Genomic DNA, 20,090 nt, shown 5'->3' on the forward strand with positions numbered 1-20,090 from the left:
CAACTCCTGGAACATCTCATATGGTCCATGACGTTCAAAACGTCTTTGAAGTCCTGATTCTAAGCCGTTAAGCATGGTACACTAAACTATCAAGTAGTCATCATATTGAGCTAGCCAAACGTTCATAACGTCTGCATTTGCTCCTGCAATAGGTCTGTCACCTAGCGGTGCATCAAGGACATAATTCTTCTGTGCAGCAATGAGGATAATCCTCAGATCACGGATCCAATCCGCATCATTGCTACTAACATCTTTCAACATAATTTTTCTCTAGGAACATATCAAAATAAACATAGGGAAGCAACAACGCGAGCTATTGATCTACAACATAATTTGCAAAATACTATCAGGACTAAGTTCATGATAAATTTAAGTTCAATTAATCATGTTACTTAAGAACTCCCACTTAGATAGACATCCCTCTAATCCTCTAAGTGATCACGTGATCCATACCAACTAAACAATGTCCGATCATCACGTGAGATGGAGTAGTTTCAACGGTGAACATCACTATGTTGATCATATCCACTATATGATTCACGCTCGACCTTTCGGTCTCCGTGTTCCGAGGCCATATCTGTTATATGCTAGGCTCGTCAAGCTTAACCTGAGTATTCCGCGTGTGCAACTGTTTTGCACCCGTTGTATTTGAACGTAGAGCCTATCACACCCGATCATCACGTGGTGTCTCAGCACGAAGAACTTTCGCAACGGTGCACACTCAGAGAGAACACTTTATACTTTGATAATTTAGTGAGGGATCATCTTATAATGCTACCGTCAATCAAAGCAAGATAAGATGCATAAAAGATAAACATCACATGCAATCAATATAAGTGATATGATATGGCCATCATCATCTTGTGCTTGTGATCTCCATCTCTGAAGCACCGTCATGATCACCATTGTCACCGGCGTGATACCTTGATCTTCATCGTAGCATCGTTGTCGTCTCGCCAATCTTATGCTTACGACTATCGCTACCGCTTAGTGATAAAGTAAAGCATTACAGGGCGATTGCATTGCATACAATAAAGGGACAACCATATGGCTCCTGCCAGTTGCCGATAACTCGGTTACAAAACAAGATCATCTCATACAATAAAATTTAGCATCATGTCTTGACCATATCACATCACAACATGCCCTGCAAAAACAAGTTAGACGTCCTCTACTTTGTTGTTGCAAGTTTTACGTGGCTGCTACTGGCTTAGCAAGAACCGTTCTTACCTACGCATCAAAACCACAACGATAGTTTGTCAAGTTGGTGCTGTTTTAACCTTCGCAAGGACCGGGCGTAGCCATACTCGGTTCAACTAAAGTTGGAGAAACTGTCACCCGCCAGCCACCTCTGTGCAAAGCACGTCGGTAGAACCAGTCTCGCGTAAGCGTACGCGTAATGTCGGTCCGGGCCGCTTCATCCAACAATACTGCCGAACCAAAGTATGACATGCTGGTAAGCAGTATGACTTGTATCGCCCACAACTCACTTGTGTTCTACTCGTGCATATGACATCTACGCATAAAACCAGGCTCGGATGCCACTGTTGGGGAACGTAGTAATTTCAAAAAAATTCCTACGCACACCCAAGATCATGGTGATGCGTAGCAACGAGAGGGGAGAGTGTTGTCTACGTACCCTCGTAGACCGTAAGCGAAAGCGTTATATCAACGCGGTTGATGTAGTCGTACGTCTTCACGATCCGACCGATCCAAGTACCGAAAGCACGGCACCTCCGAGTTCTGCACACGTTCAGCTCGATGACGTCCCCGCCTTCTCGAGCCAGCAAGAGGGGCGAAGTAGTAGATGAGTTCCGGCAGCACGACGGCGTGGTGACGGTGTTGGTGAAGAACAATCTCCGCAGGGCTTCGCCTAAGCACTACGAAAACTATGACGGAGGATAAACTAGAGGAGACGGGGTTGCCGGCACACGGCTTGGTGTTTCTTGATGTGTCTTGGGTGCTAGCCCTACCCCTCTATTTATATGTTGAGTCTTGGGGTCGAAACTTGGAGTAAAAGCCTCCACAAAGTCGGTTTCACCCGAAAGGCAAGAGTCCTTCTCGGACTCCAGGGCCAGACGCCAGGGTTCCCGGCGTCTGGACCCAGACGCCAGGGACCCTGGCGTCTGGCCCCTGGACTCCGCAAAACTTCCTTTTGCGCTTTCCAAAAACCTCGTGGGCTTTCCCCTTTGGCCCAGATAAAGTTTTCTCGTGCCCAAACATTTCGGGAAACATCCGGAACCCCTTCCGGTGGATTCCGGAACCTTTCCGGAGATCAAACACTAGTATCCACATATCAATCTTTTCTTCCGGACCATTCCGGAGTTCCTCGTCATATCCGTGATCTCATCCAAAAATCCGAACAACATTCGGTCACCAACATACATAACTCATAGTACTATATCGTCAACAAACGTTAAGCGTGCGGACCCTACGGGTTCGAGAACTATGTAGACATGACCGAGACACCTCTCTGGTCAATAACCAATAGCGGGACCTGGATGACCATATTGGCTCCTACATATTCTACGAAGATCTTTATCGGTCAGACCGCATAACAACATACGTTGTTCCCTTTGTCATCGGTATGTTACTGGTCCGAGATTCGATCGTCGGTATCATCATACCTAGTTCAATCTCGTTACCGGCAAGTCTCTTTACTCGTTCTGTAATACATCATCCCGCAACTAACTCATTAGTCACATTGCTTGCAAGGCTTATAGTGATGTGCATTACCGAGAGGGCCCAGAGATACCTCTCCGATACACGGAGTGACAAATCCTAATCTTTATCTATGCCAACCCAACAAACATCTTCGGAGACACCTGTAGAGCATCTTTATAATCACCCAGTTACGTTGTGACGTTTGATAGCACACAAGGTGTTCCTCCGGTATTCGGGAGTTGCATAATCTCATAGTCTGAGGAACATGTATAAGTCATGAAGAAAGCAGTAGCAATGAAACTAAAACGATCATAATGCTAAGCTAACGAATGGGTCTTGTCCATCACATCATTCTCTAATGATGTGATCCCGTTCATCAAATGACAACACATGTCTATGGCTAGGAAACTTAACCATCTTTGATTAACGAGCTAGTCAAGTAGAGGCATACTAGGGACACTCTGTTTGTCTATGTATTTACACATGTACTAAGTTTCCGGTTAATACAATTCTAGCATGAATAATAAACATTTATCATGAAATAGGAAATAAATAATAACTTTATTATTGCCTCTAGGGCATATTTCCTTCAAGCGCCCCCCACCTTGCCCCAGGACTAGGTAGCTGTGGACCTCTCGGGCAGCAAGCCACCGGCCACAGGCCGGACGAAGTAGCCACCGACACCCCTTGTCGTGAGCACCTCGTGAGGATGGCGGGGGCAGCCACTGGCTATGCCCCCGAATCAGGCAAAAAAGCCAGCTAGCCCCGGATCTAGGCCACAGAGAGCTCCCTATCGATGGGTCCCCAGGTCAGGGCTAGGTGTCCTGCCGGCCCTACTGGCCACCAACATCGTCCCCGAGGCAGACCACCTGCTTGGAGCACCGAGATAGTCCAACCAGCGTCGTCCCAGCCTGCAACCAGTGAAAAAACAGTGTGCATTCTGAACAATACCTCGTTGAACAAATCAGTGTTCAATTTCTTGCTAATAGCGCGATATAGCATGTTAATAGCATATTTCGAGGGCCATGCTATTTTGTCATAGCATGCTAATTTTTTCATTGGCCGCAACCAACGCCTCCCGGATCTGGTCGATTCGGAACCGCCACCGCCACGACGAACCACACCACATAGCCCACCGCACAAGTACCAGACACCCGCGACCCCGCCGCCCATGCTCGTCACCGCGTCGCCGCACCCCACGCCAACACACCGCCGCCGCCCAAAGCCACCATCCCGCATCAGAGCCATTGAGCAGGGGGAGAGGAAACCCCGCCACCGCCCACGACGGCCGGGTTTCCCTGGTGACACACCTAGGCGGCGGCGAGGAGAGAGGATGGGAAAGGGGGAGAGGCCAGCGGCCCTAGAGTTTGCCACCCCTCCTCGGTTGCTCGGTCGCCCTAGGATTTAGTGCTAGAGTAGTTTTTAAAAAGTAACTTCGTTTGACGAAATAAAAATTTGTATAAGTACCTTGCTTTTCATCACACTATTGTTCATGTCATCCCTTTAGTTTCATGAATATAGTTGCTTGCATATCATCAAAATTGCTTTTAATTTGTGCAGTTTGGGCATTCACTAGTTTCTTTAAAAACAAAGTAGAAGGAAACATTAAAAATTAAAATGCAATTATGAAAAGTCATGTGGTGTGTAGGTTTTACTAGAAACAATTAATGCTTAACTTTTTGAACTTAATTAATTTGAACATAGGGCAGGACTAAGACTAGCCACAACGGGTAGTAACATAGAGTAGTAACATGCCCATATTACTACTCTATGTTACTATCTCTATAGTGGGAAGTAACATATGTGTGATAACATGCAACATTTCATTTATTATGCTATAGACACATCTTGCCTTGATATATGTGATGTTACTGATACTAGTAGTAACTAGCTATGTTACTACATGCCACTCTTTCTTTATTTATTACTTGCCACATCATTTATTTTAGCTAGATATGTGAGATGTTACTACCTATGTTACTTCCATTGTGGGTAGTCTAATAACTAATCCTGATTACACGACTCAAGGCTAATTAACCCGCTCTTTTCTTAGAAGAAGGTTAACAACTAACCCCGGTACGTAGGAGAGCAGCGAACTGACTCAAGACTACCGCTAAACCTCGCAAACCTGCACCGGCGAGCACGATGCACCACCGGATCACTGAGCCCATGCATGTTCCTGCCACAGGCTCATCAAACGCATCGCCGGATTTTGATCATGTCCGGCCCTGCGGCCTCCTCCGTTTTGGGATCAGGTAATCGGCCGAGTCGTCCGAGTCCGAGTCCTAGTAGTCGATGCCTCCCCCGCCTGTCGTCTGCAGTCTGCTGTGCGTTCCGGCCACGGTTAACTTGTGCTGCCTTGCCCACCACCGCGGTCCGGCGAGCCATCTCCCAGATGTCGTCCACGCTCGGAGGCGGAGAGGCGCGGCGGACCTCCACCGCGAGATCTGCCGGGAAGTGCTCCTTCACGGCGCGGAACACCACGTAGTCCTCGAGACCCCCGGTGGTGACCAGGGCCTGCAGGAGCGCGCGAGCTGCTCCAGCGCGGGCTGGCCCTGCGCGTACGGGAACGCCAGGGCCTTCCTCGAGGACACCTCCCGCGTGTCCAGTTCGTAGGTGCGCGCCACGGCGCTGGCGTGGTGGGCGTAGACCGGGAGGAGGCGGTCCGAGAGCGTGGCGAGGATGTGGCCGCGGCACAGCGCGTCGTCGCGCGACCACTGCTTGCCCGTGTCTCGTAATTAGGCAAGGAATCAATCCAATCCTACTACTAACAACCTTATCATAGTCTCAACCAAATTTGGTTGGAGATCAATCACGACGATCGAGATTGCCTGCGTGATAACCGGAATATTTATCTCCCTCACTCAAACGTCTGGAGAGTCAACCGATATAGGAGTAGTAGACTGCACCGGAAATCCAGGAATCGTCGTGAGGTAAAGCGGAGTGAAGAGTCGAGGGCACATGCTGACATGCATGAAGAACTCTAACGAGAAAGATATCTACTACCATCTTTTTTTTAGAAAAAGAGGAAGACCCCTTGCCTCTGCATCTGGACAATGCATACACCCACTTTATTAATTATTCATAAAAGACCGTACAAAGAAATACAACAGTACATTTGAAGCCACCGTCTAGGCAACATCTGTCGCTACTCCTATCTAGTTGATGAAGGGATGCTGATAGTCCAAGCCTAATGTCACAGACCTCGCAGCCAATCCTAACATCTAAGACCTGAGACCCTAACCAAGCCACTTGCCGGGTATGGGGCACACATCGGTCCAGCGCGCTCTCAGAGGCCGCCGCCGCCAACGCCATCACTCCATCTTCGGAGCTCTACTGGCGCATCATCCTTGCCCGGTCTAGCTGCCGTTGACACCACCACGGCGCCCAACGTCACCACCTCCCTGCGCGCGAACTGCTTAGCACGTCGCGGTCGCCGCCGATACACCTCAGCACCATGCCGCCAAGTACCACCAGACGACACAGCTTGAAGTCTCTGGAAGATCTATCGTGCGTAGCACCTGCCGATAAAGCGTAGCACCTATCGGCCAGGCATGACTTGACATATCCACCGAAACTCCGTGGAAGACGAAGCCGCTCCACCTCCTACCTCTGACTTCCAGCGATGCCCCACAAACGATGCTCCCAAGAGAGAAACGACACCGCAGTGCCGCCATCATCCGATCTGGAAAACCAGATCATAGGGTTTTCCCCGGAGCAGCACAAGTGGGTCGACAGTAGTTACAGAACGATGCCTTCATCAAGGTAACGGCGCAGAACGCCGCCATCGTCCGTCATCGGCTCGGTTTTAACCAAACTATGTCTCCCCGACTCGCAGCCGAGACTAGATTACAGATCTCGAGATCCGATCATCCAGCTTCAGGTCGACCACCTCCGACGTAGGAGATGATCACCACCACCGTAATCCTCGTGATGCGAAGTAGACCCGGAGTGCTTCAGTGAGCCGTCGCCGAATCCGATGAGATGCAACAGTTTGAGGACGTAACGGCAGCCGCCCGCCTAGACCCGAAGGTCCTAGATCGAGCCCGAGACGCGCCCCGGGCGCCGCTGCCACCATCTCGTACTACTCCCGCCGGCTGCAGCAAAGCCCCCCGCCGCGCCCCGGCCGCCGCTGCCCGCCATCCTCGTCGGGAGGGAGATCGCCGCCGCCTCAGATCTCAGGACGCCAGAGAAGGTCCGCCGCCGTCGCGCCACGGGGCCTTTGCCCAGCGACGTTGCCGGCGGCGGCGGTGGAGGGAGGGGGTGCACAGGGAGTCGAGGGGAGGTCGGGAGGTGGCCGCCCGGTGCGGCCCGGCGGCGGCCACACGGGGTCGGGAGGAGGATTAGTCTAGTCCGAGTCTCCATCTACTACCATCTGTGGTTGTTTAGGCCTTGTACAATGGGAGGTGCTTAGGAGAGGTGCTTAGAGAAATAAACCAGGATTTCTTAAGCACCGGTGATTATTTGTACAGGGTAGACGCTTAACTAAGCGTCTCTCCTATAAAAATAGGCACCGGTGCTTCAGAAAAATCCAGTTTATTTTTTTAAGCACCACCCTAAGCATCTCCCATTGTACAAGGCCTTAGAGATTCGTGCTACTTTGTTGGTTGTTGTCAAGATTTGTCCTGTTTCAAAGTGTTATATTGTTGGGTACCAAATCTGTATCATAATATTTTGTTGGGTATCGACGTGTATTAGCAAATTCGATCTGAAACAAATGCATTCTTTTTTGTTGGTATACAATGAAACATGATGATGCACTCTGAAACGAGAAAAAGAACCCGAATGAAATATTATGAAACAAGATAAATTTTGACAACAACAAAAAATGTAGCATCAATCTCAAAACAACCATGAACGGGCGATCCATGCACGGGACGGGGTGGTAGAAAAATCACCCTCGAACTCTAACTTGACCGAGAGAGACCTTCTCATGGACAAAATGAATTTCAATCTTGATGTGCTTAATTAGGCGATCTTGCATAGGGGTTAGTGCCATGTAAGACAACTGTGCTCACATTGTCACAGGTCGCAACTCGCAACTGTGAGGGGTCGAGCTGGCCATGCTTGGGGAGGCCACAATGTTAGTCATATTTAGCACGACATGGATGGTGGCGGGCTTGACGATCGGGCTAAACGTCTCGTCAAAATCGTTCCCTGACTGTCAAGAATAGCCGTGGACAACCTGTCAAACCTTTTAGTGGCCTGAGTGCATCACCAAGTTGAATTTATGCTTGTAGATCCATTTTCCTAAAACAATGTTAGGCCTAGACAACGAACAAGTGATCATGTACGGTTGTGAGAGTCCACAATTTCCTATCATTGATGCACGCTAATGAGGTTGTGAAGTGCACTTTGTATGTTTTCGGAACGGGATATATGTTTTTTGTCACAAGACGTTACCGTATGGCAACTTTGATTCACATTTGAAAACGGTACAGAAAGAACACGAGATTGCAATATCATGGACACTGGAATCCGGTCCGTTTTCTGTATTTCCGTTGCCGCACTGTGGACGTTTTTTCTGTGTTTTTTTGTTCGTTTATCTCTGTGATAGTGGAACCCGGTCCGTTTCGGATCGTATGGAGCGAAAAAAAAATGAACACTGGAATCGTAAAATGAGTTTGTGTGCACCAAAGTTGTTTGATTACCTCATTGCAAAAGCTGATAGACCGAGTATTCTTTACAAGAGATTTGAGTGGCATGAGTTTCATATACTAAAATAACAAAGGAAGCTTCAGGTAAAAAAAAAAAAACAATTCTTCGAATAGTCCGAAATTCCTATGAACAAAAATTCTTTGAATCAAAGGAGGCTTGAAACCGACCAATTAACATGGTGAGTACTTGGAAAATCAAATCTGACGATGGTGAGTTTTCCAATGGGCTGAATGCCGTCGGTGAGAAGAAAAGAAAAACAGCACCAGTTCACGGTCGGTGAGAAGAAAAGAAAAACAGCACCAGTTCACGGCCTGCGTTCCCTGGCAATGTGCCCGGCTCTGTTGGACCGATTACATTACACAAACTCACACAAAGCAAACGTAAACAGATACAATTATGTGGCAAAATAGGTAGTACCTCAGTACTCAGGTTTTTTTAATAGAATACATAAAAGCGATCATCACTCGATTCCCATTAAAAGAAACCATCATACTAGTTCTTACAAGCAGCTAAAAAGAAAAGTAGTGCAAACAGCAGCTCAAAAGACTAGCTGCAACTAAGCCATCACAGCAGCCAGAAGGAAAGGATAGGGAAACCCAGGACGCAGCCTGGTTCCAAACCAACAAAAGATCACCATCACCATCCAGACTCCCAGTGATATACAAGAACTAGGTTCAAATAAAATCGCACGACTCAGAGGGGGGGCTAACAACTAGTTCTGGTTCGCACAAGACAAACACGGACTGACTAGTTGTGGCATGCACGCCCACGCACGAGCACCATGGGTAAGCTATGTTTCAACCATCTAACAAGCTCGCCGCATTTGAATCATGTCCTCCGTCCTCTCTTCCTCCGCCATCGTCTTTGGACGCCGGTCCCCCATCTGAGAGGCTGCCTTGCCCGTCTGACGTCTGCGGATCGTCTGACGTCTGCGGATCATCCCTGGCACGGCGAATATCCTGTACCCTGGCCAGCCGCTCCTTCCGCCGAGCGATCTCCCAGATCTCCTCCATGCTCAGACGGTAGTCGTGCATGGCGACCTTCTCACTCAATGTCGGGAACTGCTTCACGATGAAACACAAGGTAGAGTTATCGAGTTTTGCGTTGGTGGTCAAGCCCTCCAGGAGCGCGAGCTGTTCCATGACGGGCTCGTCCTCCGTGTACTGGAATGTGATGGCCTTCACATAGGGCACGCTTCGAAGCGGAACATCCACCGTTAGGTCCAGATCATAGGTGCGCGCCACGGCGCGCCACACGGCAGCTGCAGTGGCGTGGGGGGCGTAGACCGGAAGGAGGCGGTCAGAGAGCGTGGCGAGGATGTGGCCACGGCACAATGCATCCATGTGTGCCCACTGCTTGCCGGCGGCCGTCTTCTCGTCGGGAGGGGGCTCCTCGGTCAGGACATCGGCCACACCAATAGTGTGGAGGCGGAGCAGCACTGACTCCTTCCAGCGGAGGTAACCGCTCTCTCCGTCCAACTGAATGATGGGGAGCAGAGGCGGTGCAGCCGTGGGCAGAGGTAGTACTGGCGACGACATCGATCCATGCCTGCAGTGTTATGTTTCGTGTCATGATCTCACGGTCTGGTACAAGAAGCGCAATCATGATGTATGTGTATATATGCAGGAATGTACGGACTAGTATTGCTGATCAACTAAATGATTAGAATACAGGTCCAAACTAGAATTTTAGGAATGACACAATGGACAGTGCCCATGCATGTAGTATTCATGATTCTATATGGTAGCAGCAGCATATATAGTACTAGCTGCATCGAGTCTGAGCTCCATTTAGCATTTTTGTAGTTGCCTAGATGGTATGTACCACCTCTGTTTCCAAATGTAAGACGTTTTGGCAGTTCAATTTAAACTGCCAAGACGTCTTATATTTAGGGACAGAGGGCGTACTAGTTAGTAGCAAGGGCCATCAGTTTGATCATCATACATCGATGTATCTGCTACTTGGGTGGTGGCTGATACTTTCATCGGAGGACGGTGTTTAGAAATCAGATCGCTGTGGATGGAAGATTCATGGTACCAACATAACAACATGACAACATGCGGGAGCGTCGCTTTTATTCACAGAAGACTTCAAGTATAGTCCTCTCGAAACACGATTTCTTCATCCTTTATAAATAAAGGCACAAACGGCCGAACCGATACAAAGTGATGAGGAAGTTCTAATACAAGCGAGTCAAAAAAGAAATAAAACAGCATTCGAGCAAGTGGAACAAGTGCCACCAACCCAACACCGAGCGTGAACACAGGAGACACCGCCCCTAACAAGATACACCGAGCGTGAACACAAGAGGCACCGAAGTACCGAACACACCAGTCATGACAACACCAGGATCACCCGCCACCCCTCCCCTTGCTACCCACATATCCAAGAGGAGACGCCACCACTGCTGCTCACTGCAGAGTCACCCGTGCAGCCTCACCATCCATAGCTGCTGCCCCGACTTCCAGGAGACACCCCACCGGGCCACCACCGCAAGGACACCGGGCTGCCGAAAAGCAGGCACCTTGGGACGGACAAGGCAAGGGAGGAACCATCTTGCCGTAGCACCACCAAGATTAGGGACAGCCAACACAGATGGCGGCCCACACACATGTTACCCGGCTACGGGTGCCAGATCCCATATGGATCCGGCCCCACCACGGACGGGAACGAGGATCACCGGCTCTAGCCAGCATCATGTCATGGGCCGACTGCCCACCACACGGTGCCAAGGCGCACCCACCCGAAGCAGACCACCGGGTAGCAGGACTCCACGGGCCATGCGGTCGTTCAAAACCGACCAAGGAACAATTCACAAGGCCCGCTACCGCCCAAACCCTAGATCCCGCCCGGCACTCGCCACCAGAGCCACACATGCCACCACCTCACGCTGCCCACCCAAGCCAGCAACAAGAAAACCGCAACACACCGTTCGTCGAGGGAGCCACCCCACGCCACTCGAGACCACCGCAATGCGATCTCTGGCCGCCCCGCTTGCCAGCTCAGATGCACCACCCATCATGCAGCCTCACGGCACTGTCCCACGCCAACGCAACCCCGCGCAGATTCACCGTCATGTCCCACGCGTAGCACAACGCCCCTGCCGGCCCGCAGTAAGCCGCACTACCTGTATTGCACAAGAATGTCGGTGTACTAAGACATGGGTGCCTTCGTACCCTGACTTGTGCACAGGTAGTTGCAGCCTTCCCACCGGCAAGGCTTGCTAGAGAGCTACTGCAGGTCATCGAGAAGACCGTGAGAAGACCTCCAGGCAGGTCATCGAGAAGTACTAAGTTAGTACCGAAGGACAAGATCCCAGTTGCTGGCAAGCTCCGCGCCGGCAAGCCAAGACCCGACAAGCTCCTTGCCGGGAAGTTTCGCCTGTTTGCTTCTCGACCGCTTCACCTCGTCGACCAGCTGATGGCTTGTCAAGATTAGGTGTCGAGCAGGCAGATGGCTTAGGGAAGATCATCAGGACGCGTGTCGGCGTGTCACGTAAAGTTTAAACTTTATTGACACCCATCTCATGGACGTGTCAAGAAGGTAGGGTTCGGCCAGCCCGACGGCACAAAAGGAGAGACGTCTTTTGCCAAAGGATCATTATCAGCTCACGACACATAAAATGCCTTTGTCCTAGTCCGGCGGGATTAGGTTGGATAACATCGAGGCCACTATTCACATTTATGTAATGACCATGTTGCCACTGTGGTGACCCCTTTTCGTCCATAAAAGGAGGCCCAAGGCTACCTTGGCACAGGTCGACACCTTGCTCACTCTTATACAGTAGTTGCACCTTGCACGCACCTTTTCCGGCAAGCTGCGCTTGTAACTTGAGCCCCAAGTAAATCCACCATAGAACAGGAGTAGGGTTTTACGCCCCCACGGCGGCCTGAACCTGGATAGATCTCGCGTGTGAACTGCTAGATTTGCTCTCTGTGCTCGTTAATCTCCCCAGCCGAACTAGGCAAGGGGCCTCGCTGGTCCCATAGATCGTCATACCCCGACAAAGAGGGAGAAGAGCCGCGTCGTCGCCATGCTTATGCCAATCAGGCTTCGCCCGACAGAGGGTCCTGGCAGCGGGGGGAGGGGGAGGACAGGGATGGATGGGAGCGGAGGAGATGGCTGCCGCGAGGTGGCAGCGTGGACGAGTGACACAAGAGGAGCAAAGCTCTACTTCTCTCAGAATCTAGCTAGTTAGCAACCACACTTTCAGTTCAAAGCCATAGCCTTGATGTCTACAACTGCTGAAGTGCTAGTCCAACATCCCTAAAAGCTCTAAGGTCCCTGGAAAGCGAGCGTTGTGGTGCATTGGGATTGTGGGGTGCCGCTGGGCCCCAATTGTGAATGTGTGGCCCGCTTTGGTTAGCCCACAAGCATGTGCACCTAACGCAAACTATCTCGGTCCTCTGTCGTGCCACCTCCTGATCTCTCTTTCAAGCCCCTCTCTTCCTCGAAATCGCTGCTGCCACTTCCTCCAATTCTGGTACAAGAGCCGCCACCATTGAATCGACGAACTCACGATGACACCAGGATCACCCGTCATTCCTCCCCTTGCTACCCACATATCCAAGAGGAGACACCACCACTGCTCACCGCAAAGTTACCCTTACAGCCTCACCATCCAGGGCCGCCGCCCGGCTCCAGGAGACCCCACCGCCGCCAGGACACCGGATTGCCGAAAAGCGGGCACCTTGGAACGGACAAGGCGAGGAAGGAACCATCGTGCCGTAGTACCACCTTGCGCGGCCACCCACCCAAGCCAGCCTCAATTCCTAGTAGGGTGGGTTTCCTTTAGGAAGAGAAATAGAACTTGGACTCGCCATAATATAAGGGGAGGTGGTCGGTACCGGAATTCTCAAGTCATCAATAAAATTAATTCTTTTCCCCCAAGCTATCCTCCTCCTTACCTATCAACACCGGCAAGACGCCTACCCGGTGGATATTCATCGGCCCTCGGGCACCTCGAGGCCACACGCACGCCCTCTGATCCCAAGACTCAACATATACGGATATTGGTATTGTGTTTTACTGTCTTTCTGAAGTTTTCTAAATAGATGTGAAACAAGCTGCAGAACTGTGCTATATACATATTTCTAATAGTACTTAAATTGAGCCATAATGCTGCATGTTGGAGTAAGGTTACTGGAGTACCAACTTTCTGTAGTCTGTAATACGTTTTGTGGGAGCTAGCTCTGGGCGTATGGAAGCTTTTTATCTGCCGTAATTGTTCTATAGAAAATAATTTGATTTTCTATTTGAGGTCCTTTGGGGGGATTTCGTCCTGGTGCATGCGTTGTTACTCATAAGCTCATCTTTCAGCGTTGTGTACAGGCAGATAATGAAGGATCGGCACTCAACCAAATGGTTAATTTTTCCTTAATTGTTTTCTCCACCCTATTTCTATAGATGTAGGTGTGTCTGGACTGAGAAAGTAGGCTGCTCGGTGCTGCATTTACATGTGTGTGCTGATGAGGAAATATGTATGCATTATTTGATTATTTCCAAGTTTATAGAATGAACAGTTATTTCCGTCATGTACGATGAAGCTCTATCTTCAAGTAAAATATCCTATATTGTTCTATAGTTACTACTCCCTCCGTTCCCAAATATTTGTCTTTCTAGACATTTCAAATGGATACAACATACGGATGTATGTAGACATATTTTAGAGTGTAGAATAACTCATTTTGCTTCGTATGTAGTCACTTGTTGAAATCTCTAGAAAGACAAATATTTGGGAACGGAGGGAGTACACAGCTGCAACATTTCTTCATATTGACAAATTATTTGGCTGCTTTCTTGGTGTTAGTCTCGTGAGAAATTTATTGAGCATTTGAATGTAAGAAAATAAAAAATATATATAAGCTTGATTGAATTCTAGGTACGTGAAATGCATGTACTGCTCTGCCGTTAATTAAACATACCAGTTTCCTCAAGCAATTGTTGTTTACCTGGTGTCATTGGTGAATGTTCAGTCTATTTTTTTTAAAGCCTAAACTTGATAAATTATATACTTCCAAGTTCTAACAGAGAAGACGCAAAAGATAGCCAATCAATTTCAGGAATTGCAATACTGAACCATGCTTTTTATATATATAGATATTTATGTTTATGAGCAACCAACTCAGAAGGCACCTAACAAATGGGCTTAACATTCACCATTTGAGTCTACTGCAAAACATTGTAGACTTGTCAAAAAAAGGGTTAGTATCTTGAGTTCTAGGAGCTCGAATTATCATCACAGGTACTAGAAGAGAAGTCATGACTTTTCAGTTGTTTTCCCTAAATCTAATCCCGTTTCTTTACTAAGGCCGAGGAAATAATACCTTATTAGTAATTTGAGAACAGTTAAGAGTGATATTCGTTCTCTGATCCAAAAAGTTTATATTCTAAACTTTGTAGTACAACTATATAGCTAATTATAGACTGATGATAAGGTACCATTCTAATGGTGATTTCACTTTTATCTGTCTCGCTCGTCCTGTAAATTCGTGGGGCACTAATTCTTTTAAGAAAGCATATATTTACCTCAAATATGTGAGCTATTGAGTGATCTGGCCTGAAATGGTTTATTTGTCTCTTGAATTTTGCATTCATATGCCAGAGTTTCGGGCAGTGGCGGAGCCAGGATTTCCGACATGGGTATGCATGGTGAATATTTTTTTGCTTCACAACAACGTAAGAAAAAAAAAGTTCATGATACCGAGGTTGATCTTGAACTTGGTTTTCAACGTCGACAGATAGCAATGTTGGTGTTGATGTCGAACTTATCTTCGGCGCCAATGAAGCAGCTCTGTCCCACAAACTCATTTTTCACACCTATAAAAAAATGCATGTTACATAGTGATGGTGGCAATGGTGAGCTTATATACTGCCATATGTTATATAAACGCATATAGGAGCTTATATACTGAATTGTTTTTGCAAAAAATGTTGGGTATGCATTGCATACCCTTGCGTTAGCCTAGCTCCGCCCCTGGTTTCGGGGTACTCTGTCGATGCTTCATGCCGCTAGAGAAGGTACTTATATGGATATGATGTTAGGACCATTTTAATACCGGTTCCAAATTCACTTCATCCTAGTTTCCCTCTAATGCAGTAAACTATAGGATGTTATCTATTTCCAGGTCACATTCGTAATGATAGTTGACTCCTATAAATTGCCTTTAAAAACATGCTATTTGTGTATATTTTTGTCATGAATTTCACTTGTTTCAGATTGTTTTTTGTATTGCTCCATATTCTAGACAAATTATAGTTCATAAGTTATATGCAGGAATGTGTCACTCATCCTACCACTCAAGGTTTAGCAATGGTTCCTTTTATCAAAGCATCAGTACCAGACCAACTCTATAATACATAATTGTGTTGCACTCACATATGTGGTTCATCAATTAATTCTACAGAAACTTATTTCTTTTATACGAACAACACTTCCATGTCTTAAAACTGAATATATATTCCCTATTATTCAACATTTTCTCATACTCAAGCCCCGTGACTTTTTTAGTTCCTCTAATGGCTTCCATAATAATGTAGAAGTTCTTGATACTTTGATTTTTTTAGATGGTTACTCTTGTATATGTAATTTCAAATTAATTAAGAGATCTTTTATGGTTTTGCAGATTCTTACCTACCTGCAATTTTGATCAAGAAATTATTCACAGCTTTTCTTGACACAAATATTCCCTTTTTTGTGTATAATTGTAGGTGATCGATACCATATGCTTCAGAAATTCTATAACCTGCATGCAGAGGATAGTAAAGAACTCTATTGTCAAGTAGTGATATCTTTGTATGATGAAGATAGGCGTAGTTGCCCTTTCATATCATACAATATTATCATAACAACAACCAAATTGCAAAATGGTATGGATTATATTTATCCTATAGCTAACGTAAATCGTGTTGTCATGTTTTGCATATGTCGAAGCTCTCAATGTTTTTTCTTCACCTGAACATTGTGAAATTTCTTTATCTTGACCAATAAAATAAATGTAACTCAATGACCCTGCTTTGAAATGTCCTGCGGCGCAGCAAGGCACGCCTATTGTTCAAACGCTGCAACAGGATCCAAGAACACACGGGAAAGGGAGGGAAGGATGGGGGGGAGGGAGATCGCTTGCCGGGTGAATGATCTCAGCGACCTTCGGTTGAAGAAGACGAGGTTGAGGAGGAGGAATACGGCGACGGCGGTCCGGCGAGACGGAGGATGCACTACACTTCAGAGCGGCGGAGGATGCAGCAAGGCAGGACGGAGACGGAGCTAGCGGCGGCGTCGGCGGGGTACAAACCGGCGGGCGGCGGCCGTGGAACCCTAACGGGTGGAGCTTTGTGCGTTTCGGTCGCTTGGTGTGTGTGGTCGACCGGTGTTGGTTGAACCCACGGGTTCACGCTATTTTTGTTTTGATTTTTTTTTCGCGTAAAACCAAACCGCACCTGTCCAGTTCAATTTTCTGCTCGGCAATCCAGTCCGTTCTTTAGAGCGTCTAGAACCGCAACCCGCAAATTTCCTCCTGTTCGGTCCGCATACGTCCAATCAACAATTCAAACCAACCTCACGAAATTCGATCAAATCGGACGGATTTCATTCAAGTTCGGACATAATTTACATAAAACTGTCGATATTTCGACCGTTTAACTAAAAAAATAGAAAAAAAACTAAATCCTATACTGGACGACCACCTCGTACGCGTGTCACCCTGCCTTGCCGCACCGCCGTCGTCGTGGTCCCTCTAGCGGCGGTACGGCGCCGGAAGGCCGCGGCAGCCATGTCTGGCGGCTACCTGCCGCTCTGCGTCCTGCTGCGCCGTGCAGAGTGCCGATGTGGCCTTCGGAGCCCTGGCGGCGGTCTTGCCGCGGCCGGCATTGGCGAAGCAGTCAAGAAGCGACCACTCCTCGGCGATCTTGGTGAGCTCGCTGTCAAAGAGGCGGCGACGCCTAGCGGCCGTCTCTGCGGTGGTCACGCAGCGGTCGAGCGCCCATGCGGCGGCGAGGTCTGGGTCATTGCGAACCCAGTCCAGAGCCATGTCGCTCTTGCCGAACACGGAGCGGCGACTAGCATTCCGCCAGTCGTACCGCTCTTGCTGCTGAGCCGCACGCTCCGCCTGAGTCACGACGCCCCTCGAGCCCAAGGAACCGTAAGAGCAAGGATGTCGGCTCGGTCTAGACGCGGTGGCGCGGCGGGGAGGCCGGCTCCTCCTTCACGCGTCGGCGATGGCAGCGACGGCCCCATGTAATGGAGCGACCGCTCCTTCATTAACTCGATCTGACGGACAAAATCTTTGTCCTTCAGAGCGGCCTCCTTGAGGAGTCGGGGCGGCTGCTGCGGTGGCTCCTGCGACTGATGCGGCGACACCTGGTAGTCCTCCTCATCACCGGAGGAGATGACGATCTCCTCCTTGGCGGAGGAGCCGGCCGCCGTGGACGCTAACGGGCCCGGAGAGCGTCTGCGGCGGCGCCAAGAACCGCCGGAGGAGGAGCTTCCGCCTACTCCGCCAGCCGGCGCGGAGCACCACGACATCGCCATCGCCGGAGCTTGGGTCAAAAAAAGGGGAAGGAAAGGCTCGGGCACGGAGACGGGTGAGGGGATGGGGTGGTACTTCTCCGGTGCACGGTTTAAATAGCCGCGGCGAGGCCAGTCGGAGTTGGTTCATCGTGAACCTGCGTCCGCATTGAAGTAGCGGCCGTCGAGATGTCGCGTCGGTCGGCGCCGCCCTCCATCCCTCCCGGCCACATTGCGGCATCAATGTCGGCCTCCGCGTGCTCTGCGCTAGCATGAATGTGGCGCGTTAAGCGGCGCCTGCATCGGAAGGAAAGCGCGGAGAGGGGCGGGTGACAGGTTTTTGGTAGGCCAGGGTGGTCTGAAGCGGGCTTGCAATTGGTCCGGACTCTCGCTAACCTCCTCACGTTTGTCTTCGGTTTGCGGGAAAAATCGCGTCTGAACCATTCCGCGGATCAATACAGGACCGCGTTGAAGGCTTCGGCGATCCAGGCGATTTCGGCGGGTCCGCATTATAAAAGAAAATAGATACGAAAACTGCTTTTCTACTAGGTTTTTTGTTTGGATCACTTCCGATTTTTTGGCACAGCCAGCTTGCCCGCTCCCTTCGTCTGATTCCACGCCAAATTATTGTCGGCAAAATCAGGGCGGCCAATTTGGCCGTCAATTTTTTGGTTGGCCCACGATTTGGCGGGGCGAACATGGGCAGCAAGCCAGCAACCAAACAGCTCCCTCAATAAAGAAAACAAATGCCCTATAATAGGACACCCCAATCAACAAAAACAATTTTTTTAACGAAGATTTGAACTAGTTCGATCATATTTCATATTTAAAACATAGTTTGACTGAAGCTCAAACATGCAAAGTACAAACATAGTTCAAATACGACATGCGACTAAACTACCAACTTAAACTATGACAAATAACTACGAACACTATAGATTGTCCCAGTCAATATCATTGGACCCATCACTCTTGCTGTCAGAATTGACGTTGCCCACACCGTAGGCTCCTGCATTCTTCTTCTTCTTACCCTATGATGACGAAGGTCCTGTCTCGTCATCGTTCTTGCGCCTCAACTGCTCGGCGTCCCTCTTCCAACAGAACTCCATCTCGGCTTGCACATACTCTTGATGTGCCCTAGCAACCGCCGCCATCGCCTCATCATCGATCTCTGATGTTATCCCACTCGTCGACCACAATGCGAGTAACCGGCTTGATCGGGCTCGACTCGATTGTCACCGGTGGCCCGACGAGCTCTGCCCACCCGAGAATCAATCTCCGGGAAATTGAGGCTCGAGTGCATGAGACCGAGCCTCCACACTGCGACGTCGTAGGCGCGGGCAGCAAGGTTGGCCGTCAGGTACGTGTCCAGCCAGTACCTCTAGCTGTCGTGCTGGAACTCCACGTCGTAGTTGTCAGAGGGCCGGGGGTGCACACCCTTGACCTCCTCCCTTTCCCTTGCCCTTCGGCGAAATGGCAAGGAGGCGGCGGCTAGGAGGAGAGGCAATGCGGATGCGGCAGTGGCGCGGCGATCTTCGAAGGAAAATGGGGCGGTGGCACGTTGGATTTTGGCGAAAAGGGGGCGGCGGTGGCGAGATTCGTCGGCCCGGCGGCCGACAGGCGGGTGCGGCAAGTGGATCCGGCGGTGGTGGGGTGCGGTAGCCGCGGATCTGCAGGCGGCGACTGGCGTGGGTGTGCGACTGTAAGGTCGCGGCTATGTACCGTTTTGGAATCCATCCGCTGGATGGTGATAGCTGAAGTGCACATGGTTAACCCCTAGCTAGTATTGGTTTTTCAAGAATATGTGTGTGGCCTGGGATCTTGCTCAAGATGTGGAAATCTAGCCCCCTGAAGATAATATGTTGACAATGCAGTTTGCATGTCTTGGTGATGGGGAGAGAGTTATGGAGGAAGGTCCTTGGACTTACCGTGGCAACGCAATTCTGCTAGCTCCTTATGATCGGTTCACAAAGCTGCAGAAACCAAGCTCAATACCCTGGAGATCTAGATTCATATCCATGACCAGTCTGATGGTTTTGTGCCAATGATGAAATCCTTGGCATGAGGTCGGAGAGTTCGTTTATGCGGAGCCAAGATCAATGTGCATAACCCGATGAAGAATGCCATGTCGATGGTCAAGGACAACTAATGTCAGATCTTTGGCATCAAGTATGAACTCATGCCGGATTGGAGTGCCGTCTGCTGCCATCTAGGCTATTTGTATAAGAAACATGGCTTGTGTTTAAAGAGCTGTGAGCCAGCT

At 49.3% G+C, this 20,090-nt stretch overlaps 1 protein-coding gene across 1 annotated transcript; it reads right to left on the reverse strand.

Annotated features, from left to right (window-relative positions):
* Positions 1–8,153: 8,153 nt before the first annotated feature.
* On the reverse strand, positions 8,154–15,133 carry LOC109741301 (uncharacterized). Its single transcript, XM_045228197.2, has 2 exons — positions 15,026–15,133; positions 8,154–9,870 (listed from the first exon to the last, which is right to left on the reverse strand). Exons 1-2 carry the CDS (start codon positions 15,130–15,132, stop codon positions 9,120–9,122), a joined length of 858 nt encoding a protein of 285 aa, XP_045084132.1. The 5' UTR covers position 15,133; the 3' UTR covers positions 8,154–9,119.
* Between the last annotated feature and the right edge of the window lie 4,957 nt (positions 15,134–20,090).

The sequence above is a fragment of the Aegilops tauschii genome, chromosome 5, assembly GCF_002575655.3.
Source record: "Aegilops tauschii subsp. strangulata cultivar AL8/78 chromosome 5, Aet v6.0, whole genome shotgun sequence".
Classification (NCBI taxonomy): domain Eukaryota; kingdom Viridiplantae; phylum Streptophyta; class Magnoliopsida; order Poales; family Poaceae; genus Aegilops; species Aegilops tauschii.

Excerpts from the sequence above, each read along its gene's own strand:
- LOC109741301 (XM_045228197.2), bottom strand. The coding sequence starts at position 15,132 with ATGAGTTTGTGGGACAGAGCTGCTTCATTGGCGCCGAAGATAAGTTCG. Across the intron at positions 9,871-15,025 it reads CAAGTTCAAGATCAACCTCG|GCATGGATCGATGTCGTCGC; the intron begins GTATCATGAACT and ends ATAACACTGCAG.